The sequence below is a fragment of the Peromyscus leucopus genome, chromosome 1 (assembly GCF_004664715.2).
Source record: "Peromyscus leucopus breed LL Stock chromosome 1, UCI_PerLeu_2.1, whole genome shotgun sequence".
NCBI lineage: Eukaryota > Metazoa > Chordata > Mammalia > Rodentia > Cricetidae > Peromyscus > Peromyscus leucopus.
The window spans coordinates 50,808,729-50,821,104 of record NC_051063.1 but is presented as its reverse complement, the minus strand read 5'-3'; the positions used below and the strand labels follow the sequence as shown (position 1 = coordinate 50,821,104).

The 12,376-nt window shown below is 46.8% G+C and overlaps 1 protein-coding gene across 1 annotated transcript in view; it reads left to right on the top strand.

Annotated features, from left to right (window-relative positions):
- Nucleotides 1-1,013: 1,013 nt before the first annotated feature.
- Cpn1 (carboxypeptidase N subunit 1) overlaps nt 1,014-12,376 on the top strand; it is a 32,269-nt gene continuing 20,906 nt past the window's right edge. Inside the window, exons 1-3 of the mRNA XM_028888860.2 lie at nt 1,014-1,449; nt 6,147-6,343; nt 11,430-11,585. Coding sequence (XP_028744693.1) covers nt 1,227-1,449; nt 6,147-6,343; nt 11,430-11,585 — 576 coding nt within the window. The 5' untranslated portion in view covers nt 1,014-1,226. The remainder of the gene's footprint in view (nt 1,450-6,146; nt 6,344-11,429; nt 11,586-12,376) is intronic.

The window sequence follows — 12,376 nt, the reverse complement described above, 5'->3', positions numbered from 1 at the left end:
CTAAACCTTGGAAAATGTAAGCCACCCCCAATTAAATGTTTTCCTTTATAAGAGTTGTCATGGTCATGGTGTCTCTTCACAGCAACAGAAACCCTAACTAAGACACTGTTTTTTAAATTTTATGTGTATGGGTGTTTTGCCCACATGTCTGTCTGTTACCATGACTGGTGCCTGTGGAGGCCAGGGGAGGCTGTCAGGTCCCCTGGAGCTGGAGTTATAGGTGGTTATGAACTACCATGTGGGTGCAGGACTCAAACCTGGGTCCTCTGGAAAGTAGCCTTTGCTCTTAACTGCTAAACTATCTCTCTAGCCCCTATTTGGGGTTTTTGAGACAAGGTCTGATCAGCTAGCCCTGGCTGGCCTGGAAGTCACTACATAGACCAGACTGACTTCAAACTCCAGCAATCCTCCAGCTTTTGTGTACTAGAATTATAGGTGTGTGCCAGTGCATTCCAGCAGGGCTTGAATTTTCCAAGTTCTTTACATTTTGGATATTAATTTTCTATTAGATTAATATCTGGCAAAAATTTTCTCCTGTCCTGTGGGTGATACTCTTTGCTATGGCGAAACTTTTTAGTTTGATGCAATCACATCTGCCAATTATTACTCTAATTTCCTCAGCTGTCAGAGTCCTATTCAGAAAACCATTGTCCTTTGATATTGTTGAAATAGGATCGTCTTCCTATCGTTTTGTTATAAATAATTTATTAATTATATACACTTTATCAAATATGTGATCTCCAATTGCTTGCTCGAAGCATGTGCCTCATTTTCTCAATTTGTTTTGGTTTTGAGTGGGGAGGACAAGACAGAACGGTGCTTCAGAATGGGGCACAGGGGGCGGGGGGGCGGCCAAAGGGAACAGATAGCCCCATTTGTAAGTTGTAACAAGCACATGCCGAATCTCTTAAAAGCCCCTGGGCACCAAAGGGTTATAAGCAGCTGTTTCTTGAGGCCTGTTTACAGTCCAGTTAATCAGTAAGCCAGAATCCCAAAGTGGGGATGCGCAGAAACCTCCCCAAAGGTTTTCTAGGCTTAAGAGAGGAAGAGACATGAGCCCGCGGAGCATCGTGGCTATCCCAGGACCTCAGAAATAATTCCCAGAGTCACAGAGGCCGGTCTCCAGTCTTCTGCAGGTGTGGCAGGTGCGAGGCCAGGCCTGGCCACTCTTGGCTCTGCATCCTGAGACGGAGGCACGTTGCAGAGCCGCTGGGAAGCTCGGTGAGATGCCAGATCTACCTTCAGCCTTCCTGCCCCTCCTCCTTCTCTCCAAGTTAGTTGCCCCTGTGACCTTCCGTCACCACCGCTATGATGACCTCGTGCGGACTCTATACAAGGTGCACAACCAATGCCCGGACATCACGCGGCTCTACAATATCGGGCGCAGCGTGAAGGGGAGGTACCTCTACGTGCTGGAGTTCAGCGACCACCCGGGGATCCACGAGGCCTGTAAGTCTTGAGTAGTTCTGGGGCGTGTTGAGAAACTAACACCTTCTACAAATCCAGAGACGGTGGTTATTGCAGCAGGAGACCTCATATAAATGAATGCATTACCTCTTCCTCCATCTGAGAAGGCAGGCCGTCCTACTTGGCTCTCAAGATTCTCTGGGACCTAGGGAGCTTACAGCGCATTCCTCCTTCCTGAGTTCCGTTTGCTCAAAACTTCGGGGGTAAAGGGTGTCTTCCTCCTGTTCCCTCCAGCCTCCCCTCTCTTCCCTCACGCCCCTGGTCTTTTTCTCTTATTCCTTCTATCAGGATCCAACAGCTTGTGAACATAGCAGAAATGGTTGACCTCCTCATTCTCCCAAGGCTCCAGGCAGATCTCTTCCAGGAAGGGCAGTGATCCAACATGGTGTCCTAGAGAGAGTTTAGAGGTTGAGATGTTCGTTTTCTTTTTTGTTAGTTTGCTTCTATTATCCAAACAATCCATGTTTGCTTCAAAAATAGTTCATGACCAGCCAGGCAACATTAAAAAAAAAAGCCCATCTTGAAACAACTGACCAACTGAAAAAACTAGAAATTAGATAAGGAAAAAAATAACAAACTGAAACACAGTCCAAACACTCAAGGATAAGTTTTATTTACATGGCTTGATATCACTCCTTCCAGACATGATAGTCCTACCTCTCAAAGGCAAGTGTCTTTTCACTCTGTGTCAATGAATGACCCTCTATGGCATTCTTGGCTGTGTAACATGCTATTGTCTGGCTCCATTAACTGCTCACACGCTGATGAACTTGGATGATGTCTCTAGTCTCTCGTTGCTTTGTTTACAACAATGGTGACATTTGAGTTAAGACACGTGACTTATGTCAGTTCCTCCTTCAGACGGTCTTTTTCTCCCTCCCGTACCCAGCCTTCTCCATTCTGCATTATAATTTGCTTTCAGTCATTGCACAACACTCCCAATGGGTCTCCCATCCAAAGATGACCCTTCTCTGAACCCTCTCACTTGCCGGGGAGAGGCCAGACCATTTCTTTCATTACTAATACAGTCTTCTTGCACTCCTGCTTTAAAGGTACAATGGATACCGACAGTGAGAGCTTCCAAATTTTATACAGAGAAAGCTCAAGAAGAACGATGTGGTTTCCTGGGATTAGGGTCTTGCCTAGCAAGCACCTGCTTTTACTCAGATCACACGCTTATTGTGGAAGCTTAAGGCTGTTGATGGACTTTATGAGGTTAGCCTTTTCAGCCACGCCCCTTAAGGCCATGCCCCCTCGGGCCACGCCCCTCCCTGGTGCTCCTCTACCTCTAGCGCTCAAGGCCTTTCTTGAGGCTGTTGCAGATAATGTTGGTTCTCAGGGATCCCTCTTTTGCCCTGAGTCAGCAGTTCTTTCATTTGCTCCTTACATCCCTCCATTCTACAAATAGTTACCCATTGCCTGCTCGAGAGAAGAACTTTTGTTGGGGATGTAGAGATGGCTCAGCTGTCAAGAGAGTGCTTGCTGTTCTTATAGAGGCCCCAAGTTTGGTTCCAAGCACCCAGCAGATCACCCACCTGTAACTCCAGTTCAAAGGGATCCGATACCCTTTCCTGGGCTCTATGGAACACCCATACATACACACATATGAATAAATAATAAACCAGAAGGAAAGAGTGTGGGAGATCCTTATTAAAAAGAACTTTCAGCCAGGCATGCTGTCACTGTTGTAGGCTTTAGAAATACAGCAAAGAATGATACAGGCTTTTCCTTAATAGGCCTGAATTATAGCGGACTAAAACTATCAATAAATGGGCACTGAGCAAATGCTTGGTATGTCAGATGGAATAAGTTCTCTAGCAAGAACTTAAACAGGAAGGAGAGATGGTCCTGCTATGTGGCAATCGAGAGGGAAGCAGAGGTCACTGGTGCCCCATAGGCTTCTCTAGCTGAGGTGATGTAGAGCAGAGATCTGAAGGTCTCTGAGGAGGAGGGCATGGCAGCCTAAGGAAAAAGAAAATGCAGCCCCCAGGAGCCAGAGTACAATTGGCACTGAGGTCAGAGTCAGGTGGCTGAGAGCACTGGGCACCAGGGAGCTTGTTCGGGACTTAGAAGCAGGTGGACCCATCTTGGCCTTTACTTTGAGCAAAGTGAGATGCTGTAGAGTTTTAGACAGAAGAGTGATGTACTCTGACTTTAAAGACAACTTGGGATGGAGGCCAACAATCGCAGCTTCAGGACCAGCCACTTGCTCTGGTGAATGGGCTTTTTTGTTCATTTTGTTTGTTTGTTTGTTTAACTTTTATTGGTTCTTTGTGGATATCACATCATGTTCCGATCCCACTTACCTCCCTGTCGGGGTGAATGAAGTTTCATGGAACACCATAACATTCAATTTGCTCTCGATTTATCTGTGCTGGCTTCTACTGAAAGAGTTGAGCAGTTGTGACATTGTCCACAAAGCCCCTCCTTGCCCTTTACAGAAGTTTCGTCAGCCCCCGGTTGGGAGCGTGGCTGCTAAGGAGCCACACAGATACAGGAAGACTAAGTGGGAGATGGGTTACGAAGATGCAGGTGTGAAGGTGTGAGAGCTGGAGCCACAGTAATCACCGGCGGTGCGGTGTTTATTATGGGAAATGGTTGTGTTCTGTCTCTATGGAAATAAGCAGAGGGCTAGCTGGTGAGCTCCCACTGAACACACAGCACAACGCTGTGTGCACCAGACCAGTGGTTCCTCTGCCCCCGAATCTCTCTGCTTTGGATAACTAAGAGAGGAGACTAAACAGATTCTCCAAATTTGGTTTTCCCGAAGACAAATACCTGCTGTTTACTATCACAAACATTTCCTTTAAAAAGAAAGAAAGACAGAAAAAAAGGGGCTGGAGTGACAGTGCACACCTTTATTCCCAGCACTCGGAAGCAGGAGCAGGAAGATCTCTGTGAGGCCAGCCTGGTCTACATCGCAAGTTCCAGGACATCCAGAGCTACATAGAGATAGATCCCTGTCTCAAACAAACAAACAAACAAACAAACACAAACAAGAAAGAAAGAAAGAAAGAAAGAAAGAAAGAGAGAGAGAGAGAGAGAAGAGAAGAAGAAGGAAGGAAGGAAGGAAGGAAGGAAGGAAAGGAAGGAAGGAAGGAAGAAAGGAAAGAAGAAGACAAAAGATTAAAGCAATAGAATACATATTAAATGAAATGATATTTTTCTTGAGATGGGTTTCTCTAGGTAGCCCTGCTGGCCTGGAACTTGCTGTGTAGACCAAACTGGCCTCAAACTCACAGGGATCTGCCTGTCTGACACCCAGGTGCTGAGATTAAAGGCAAGCACCAGTATACCAGGCCTGCATATTATTTTTAAAGATATGATCCTTGTGGACTGAAGGCATTCTTTTAGAGAGGCTTGTTATATACAGGAACACTAAGATAAATAATGATGGATTTTTTTTCTAAAGTGTGTTAAGATCATCTACTTGTCTAATACTAGGTCCCATAAAGGAAGCAGGACATGTATGTGCCTGTGTAGACAGAGCCCAGAACATTAAGTACCATAAAAGGGAAGGCCACAAAGGACTCACTTCTAGCAAGAAGAGCTTAAGCTGGTGACATGGACTTAGGTGTTTGAACTGGACCGTGGGGACAGCGAGGAAATAGGGACCCAGCGGAAGAGTCGACCAGCAGGAAGCAGAAGTGTGCTGTGGAGGAGAGACGGCAGTATCGGCAGAGGCTTCTGTTCAGAGCAGAGCACAGCTGTCTCTCAGGACACTGAAGCAGTGGTTCCAGCCTGGGGGTCGCGGCCCCACAGCGTCACATATCAAATATCCTGCATAGCCAATATCTGCAGTTCATAACGGCAGCAAAATTACAGTTAGGGAGTAGCAATGGAAATCATTTTCTGGCTGGGGGTCACCACCACGTGAGGAACTGTATTAAAGGGTCGCAGCGTGAGGAAGGGTGAGAACCGCTGCTCTAGAGGTTTTCACAGACTCTCACTTCTGATGTCTGTTAACAGCTAACGTGGCCAAAGGGAAGAATAAGGACCCAGGCAAAAGGCGATTCCTTTCTCTCATGCCTCAAGACATGCCTTTCTGGCTCTGAAGAAGGGATTCCAGAGCCCCATAGACCAAACAACTTACATCTTCAACAGGGAAGCCTGTTCTAGGACCAAGGGTACTTTATGAGGCAGGTTTGGGTTTGCCATGGACGGCCCGGAAAGACTGGTGTCCCAGCAGTGTTCTGGGTGTGTCGTTATGCGTCCAAACGGTCCTGAGTGCTCCCTGGTCTTTGACCTCTCACACAGGCAGCCTCAGACACGTTAGTTAGCGTCTTCCGCCACTCACTCTCCTTCACACCGAGGCTATGGGACCTGCTCCACAAGTTCTCTGTGAAGGTTAGCAATAATGACATGAACAGCTAGTACGCTTGGGGGGTCAATACATGGTGGTCATTATTATCCCGGACATGGATTTCTATAGCTTTTCCCAATCGCAATTTATTAGGAAGGGGCTCAGGGGTTTCTGGGAAAGACCTAATGAAAGCCTGAATTTTCTTCGCTTTTATTTATTTCTTATTTTTTGGAGGAGGGTGATATGGTGGAGTGGGGTGAGACTGTCTTGTGAGTCTTAGGTTAGTCTGGAACTCACTATGTAAGCTAAGGCTGGCCTTGAACTCGTGGTCTTCCTGCCTGCCCCTTCAAGAGCTGGGTTGTGTTTCTGTTTCCAGTGGAACCGGAAGTCAAATACGTGGGGAACATGCACGGAAATGAGGTGCTGGGCCGTGAACTGCTGCTGCAGCTGTCGGAGTTCCTCTGTGAGGAGTTCCGGAACCGGAACCAGCGGATCCTGCGCCTCATCCAGGACACGCGCATTCACATCCTGCCTTCCATGAACCCTGACGGCTACGAGGTGGCTGCCGCGCAGGTACGCTGTCCAAGGGCGAGGCAATGAGAGACTAAAGCCATTATGAGATGAGTCAGTGGACAGCGTGTCCCGTGTCCCTTTGTAAATATCAGTACAAAGAGGGAGGGGGAGGGGAGGGAAGGGTAAAACGTCTGGGGTGCAGGGAAAGGCAGAAGCAAAGGGTTAAAACATCAGCGTCCCTGAAGTGCTCCACTGTGGGCTCTGGTTGAAGCTCAGAGCCCTCCACGTCAGTCCCGCTAACCAGTACAATACTGCAGACGTGCGAGGGTGTTACCATATACCCACCTTCCTGTACCCTCAGCAGAAGAGCACACACTTTCCCCCGATATTGGGGTGGGAGGTTAATTCTAGATGATTCTTCTCCCTCCCGCCCCTTTAGCCCATCCAGGCTTTAAACTAAACCTGCTAGCCGAGTTAATATAAACTGAACTATATTCCCCAGCCTCCCGAAGCGGGTCTCTAACTCAGGCCCCGCCTGACTCAGGCGCCGGAGGCTGGGTCCACGCTGCGTCCCCAGGCCTGGCATCTCTTTCTCTGGAGTCCACGCTGCTGCTGGCGCAGTGCTCAGCGTTCCAGTTCGTCATTCTGGAATTGTTTGTGCAGTGAGATGCACAGAAACGTGCTTGCTCTGCCCTTCGTTCCCTAACGTAAATGCAGCATGCCTTCAAGTCTCCCTTTAAACCCTGGCGCTGCTTTGTGACCCTGTATCGGAATAACAGGGGGAGATCTTTGAAATGTGGCTTCCGGGTCCCGGTTCAGTCTCCTTAGCGTCACAGAAAGGCCTGGGCATCAGGCTGCCGTCCACACGGCACATGCATTCTTTTAAAAGCTGCGTCTTCATGTCTTTGCAGAAGGAGGGTAATGTTAAAGTGTATTTTAAATCTGCTTGAGGCGGGGAGGGTGGAGGCAGATAGGGTGCCCGAGACAGCACAAGCGACTGAACACAGAGAGAGAATTGATGGAAAGCCCTGCCAAGCCTCCGGCTGGCCTTGAGAAAGGAGAACTCCAGCATGGCCCCTGTCCTGCATTAGCGTCCTCTGTACACAGCAGGGAAGCTGGAGAAGCAGCTTGGTGCTGCCCACATCCTTAGCAACAGGCAAAAGAGGGAGAGCAGAAACCCCTGTGGCCCCTTCTCTGCCCGCCTGGTGTGTTCCTAATCAGAGCGAGCAGGTCTTGAACTTGGTTGAGTCTGAGAGAGGACCTAGCAGGTTCTAGGACTACTGCCCAGAGAAAAGCTGTCTGCGTGGCTGCCTGGAGAGATGCCTAGCCAGACTTTAAAGCCACGTGCAGGGAAGCAGAATCAAAGGTTCCCTGGTGATCCACACCCTAATCCCCAAACCTATGAAAAATGTTATATTGCTTGGGTAGAGAGAATTATGGCTGCAGACAGAGCTGAGGTCATGTGCCACCACCGTCCGGCTTAGCAATAGAAATCCATTACACCATTTGCTCTGTTTATGGGAACCTAGGAACCTTCAGCTAGGTGATGTTCCTCCTCCTCTCATTCCTTCTGTTCTCCTCCCCTTTCCTTTTCTTCCTCTTCACCCTCCCCCCCCCCAGCTTTGGCTCTGCTGGAGATGAAATCCAGAAGTCTCACACAAAGTAAACACTCTGACACCAACCTACAACCTGTTGCTCAGAAAGCCCTTCCTTGCCAGCCTGACTAACGACCAGTTATGTACAAAATCAACCAATAAAGCCCATTGCTCTTAATATGGACAGTTAAGAGCTACATTGCTGCCGGGCAGTGGTGGCGCACACCTTTAATCCCAGCCCTTGAGGGGCAGATTCAGGTGGATCTCTGAATTCAAGGCCAGCCTGGTCTACAAAGTGAGTTCCAGGACAGCCAGGACTACACAGAGAAACCCTGTCTTAGAAAAAGAAAGAAAAGAAAAGAAAAGAAAAAAAGAGCTACATTGCTAAGAACAAGAAGTATCGAGAAAAGCCCTGCTTAGAGGTGCATACCAAACTCCAAAGTCCATAAATGTTTGCACTGTAACAGAAATTATGTAGGTAACTGAAGAGAACTTTTAAAAATGTCATGTTTTCAGTGCAATCTAAGAATAAAATGTGAGTGGGATGCCCATGTAAAAAGGGAAACGCTGAGAAATATAAAGATTCTTAGAGAAAATTTGAATGACATCTCTGAGTTTCTAATAGAAAGTGAGGTTCGTTCACCTCACTTCTGGGAATGGCCAAGAATTTGAGCTTTACCCACTTCATCTGTAGGGCTGTAGTATACACTATTCCCCTTCTCCAGTGACACAAAAAATAATTCTGATGACCTCCCCCACACACGTACACACACAGAGCTGACCCTGCTACACACACTCTGAAACAGGATCTCATGTAGCCCAGGCTGACCTTGAACTTGCTATGAAGCAAAACATTACCTTGAACTTCTGAACATACGCCACAGTGCCTGGTGTTTACCAGTGCCAGGGACTGAACAGAACACTTTGTGAATGCCAGGCAAGCACCCTTAACAACAGAGGCCGGGCTACTAATGGTAATCTTAACCCACCTCTGTTATACCACTTTCTGGTTATTTCTGTATGTGTCTAGCCCCCCAAGTGCTATGAATCCCTAGGAGGCTAGAGTAACATCTCCCTTAGCTCTTTCTCCAGTGTCTGAGGGCCTTGGATTGACAATGCGTAAGTGAATTAAGTGAATGGTGGTTGACTAGATGGATGAATGAGAAGGTGAGTGAGGGAATACATGAACAAATAAAGATAAAATCTGAACTGTGAACAGAGAAGTTAAGGGATCCAGAAGTCTAAGACTACTCAGAAGATAAGAATCCTATTATTCCATAATTTGGTTTTATTAGCATATGTTAATTATACATAAGGGTTTCTTGGTGACATTTTCATACATGTATATAAAGTCATCCTTTCTAGCTCCTGCGTGTGACCCAGAGTTTAATTAAGGTTGCTTTTGTGAGCATGGGTGAAGGGTCAGTTACTGGAACATGAGCGCTTTACTTGTGGCTAGACCACTGAAGAACTCCCCAGTATCCACCAACCATCAGTAGCTCTTCAGGGATCGTCAGGGCCTTGGGAGCCCCTTCTCCCTAGCAACCATTAACTGTCTGTCAATCCTCGGAGAGGGTGGGGTCTAGGGAGTTTTGAGGAGCCCAATCTTGTGCAGGTTTTACATGGAATCACAGCTGGTGTGAGTCCATGAATTCAACAACTGTTGTCATGCCTGGGAGCTAGCATTCCACAGCACTCCTCCATTCTACACACCTCTTCCACAGTGTTCCTGGAGCCTTGGAAGGGGAGCAGATGTCCCCATCTAAGGCTAAGCCATCAACAGTCACATATTCTTAGCACTTTGAATGGTTATGAGCCTCTGTGGTAATGGCTGCCCCCTGTAAAAATATACTTCCCTGTCCAAAACCTGGATCTATAGACAATCATAATCGAAAGCCAGTTTTATTGATGCCCTTATAAGGAGAACAAAACCAGGCATAGTGCTGCACACCTATGGTCCCAGCATTCGGAAACGGAAGCAGGAGGATCAAAAGTTCATGGCCATCCTTGCTATATAGCTAGTTTAAGACCAGACTGGAATACATAAAACCTTGTCTCATAAGGGAGGGAAGGATAAGGGGATAGATGTACTGGTTACTTTCCTGTTATTGTGACAAACCACCATGGCCAAGGCAACTTATGAAAGCATTTAATTGGGCTTGCAGTTTCAGAGCCTTAGAATCCATGATGGCAGAGCAAAGGCATGGTGGCGGGGTTAGCTGAGGGCTCACATCTTGATCTGAGAGCAGAAGGCAGAGAGACACTGGGAATGGTACAGGTCTTTTGAAACCTCAAAGCTCACCCCTAGTGACATACTTTCTCCAGCAAGGCCACACCTCCTAGAACTCCCCAAACAGCCACCAACTGGAAACCAAGTATTCAAAGGCCAGAGACTTATGGGATCATTCCAACCACCACAGAGGGAAGAGAGAAGAAAGGAAAGATAAGAGAGAAGAAAGGAAAGATATGCAGAAACAGACACTTGGGGAGGCCAGGGGAGCCAGAAAGAAAACGTCCTGGTATACATCATGTAGGCAGAGTTTTTTCCTGGACCACTGATCAGCTCTGTCCCACTAGCCACTCCCAATAACCACACAGAGACTTATTATTAATTATAAATGCTTGGCTGATAGCTTAGGCTTGTTGCTAACTAGCTCTTACATTTTAAATTAACCCATTTCTGTCCTGTTACTTGCTGCCACGTGGCTCATGGCTTGTTACCTCATTTTGTACACATCCTGTTTCCACAGATACAGAATATGGCTTTTCAGCACTGGGGTGAAAATAAGAAGCAACCATGAGTGGGAATGAGGTTTATTTTTACAGGGACAGAAATGTCCTGAAATTATGATTTTAGAATAACCGTGACGGTGGTGTTGTTTTTCCCACTCTGTGGGCATACTAAAATGCATTGAAGTGTATTTTTAAGCAATTCTGTAAAGCTATGTTAGGAGTCTCCTGGGACCCCCTAGAACTTCATGGAGACTACATTTGAACCACTGGATACATGAAAGGCAATAATGCTACATCATTTCATAAATTAAGCTAGTGTGTTGGTTTGAATGAGACGTACCCTCCATAGGCTCACGTGGTTGAACACTTGATCCCTCATCAGTGGTACTTTGGGCAGAAGGGGTTGGAACCTTTAGGAGGTTGAGCTTTGCTAGAGGAAGTACATTATTGTCGGTGTGCTTTGAGGATTTACAGCCTCACTGATCTCTCCCAATGTTTCCGTCCTATGATTACTGTGATCAGCCAACCTCCTGTTCCTGCTACCATGCCCTGATCATGGTAGCATGTCAGCCATGCCCTGCTTTCTGGCCCATTTTTATAAACTCACCCTCTCTCCCCTCACCCCTCTCTTTCTGGAGCCATAATCTAAAATAAAACTTTTTTTTTTATCTTAAATTGATTTTGGTCATGTTTTTTTTGTTTTATCACAGAAACAGAAAAATAACTAATGTAGTTAGTACCTTTAAAAGTTACACCACAGTCTTGAAATATAGGGTTCTGTCTTAAATGCTCATGTTTCCTCTCTCTGTTTCTCCCAGGGCCCAAACACATCTGGGTATCTGGTTGGTAGGAACAACGCAAATGGAGTGGACCTGAACCGCAACTTCCCCGACCTCAACACCTATTTCTACTACAACGAGAAGTATGGCGGCCCCAACCACCACTTACCCCTCCCAGACAACTGGAAAAGTCAGGTAGGAGATGAAAATTGGCAATAGAAGCTGGTAACTCGGCACCTGGAGTTGCTTGCGGGATGCTAAGCATTCTTCACATCAAGAGAACTGTCGAGAACTGAACATCAACTTCTTCCTCGTTACTCTACCTAGAAGAATGTTAGCTCTCAGGCTTCTTTGTGCCCATCCCTCTGGCAGCATAGAGAGAGCCCTCCAGGCAGCAAGGCCTCACTGACTGTCCACCTATAAAATAATCATTCAGACGCTTCTATTATTTACAAACTGTATGGCCTATGGCAGGCTTCTTGCTAGCTAGCTCTTTCATCTTAAATTAACCCATTTCTATTCATCTGTGTTTTGCCATGGGGCCGTGGCATTACCAGTCTGCTGGCATCTTGTTTCTCCTTGGGCGGCGGCCAGGCATCTCTCCCTCCTCTCCTTTCTTCTTTCCGTATATCTGCTTGGATTTCCCGCCTGCCTCTAAGCTGCCTTGCCATAGGCCAATGCAGCTTTACTTATCAACCAATCAGAGCAATACATATTCACAGCATACAGAAAGACAGCAAGCAATAGTAGCCAATATTAGCCCTGTTTGACAGTTACTACATTTATAGGTCAAATTAAATTTACATAAGTAATAACTGAAAGAATCAATATTAAAACCTAGGCATGGACTGGGGAGATGGCTCAGTTGGTAAAGTTCTTGTCCTACAAGCATGGGGGCCTGAGTTTGAACCCCAGAACCCATGCCAAAATGCTAGGTGTAGGGCCAGCGAGGCAGCCCAGTGGGTAGTTACTTGCTGCCAAGCCTG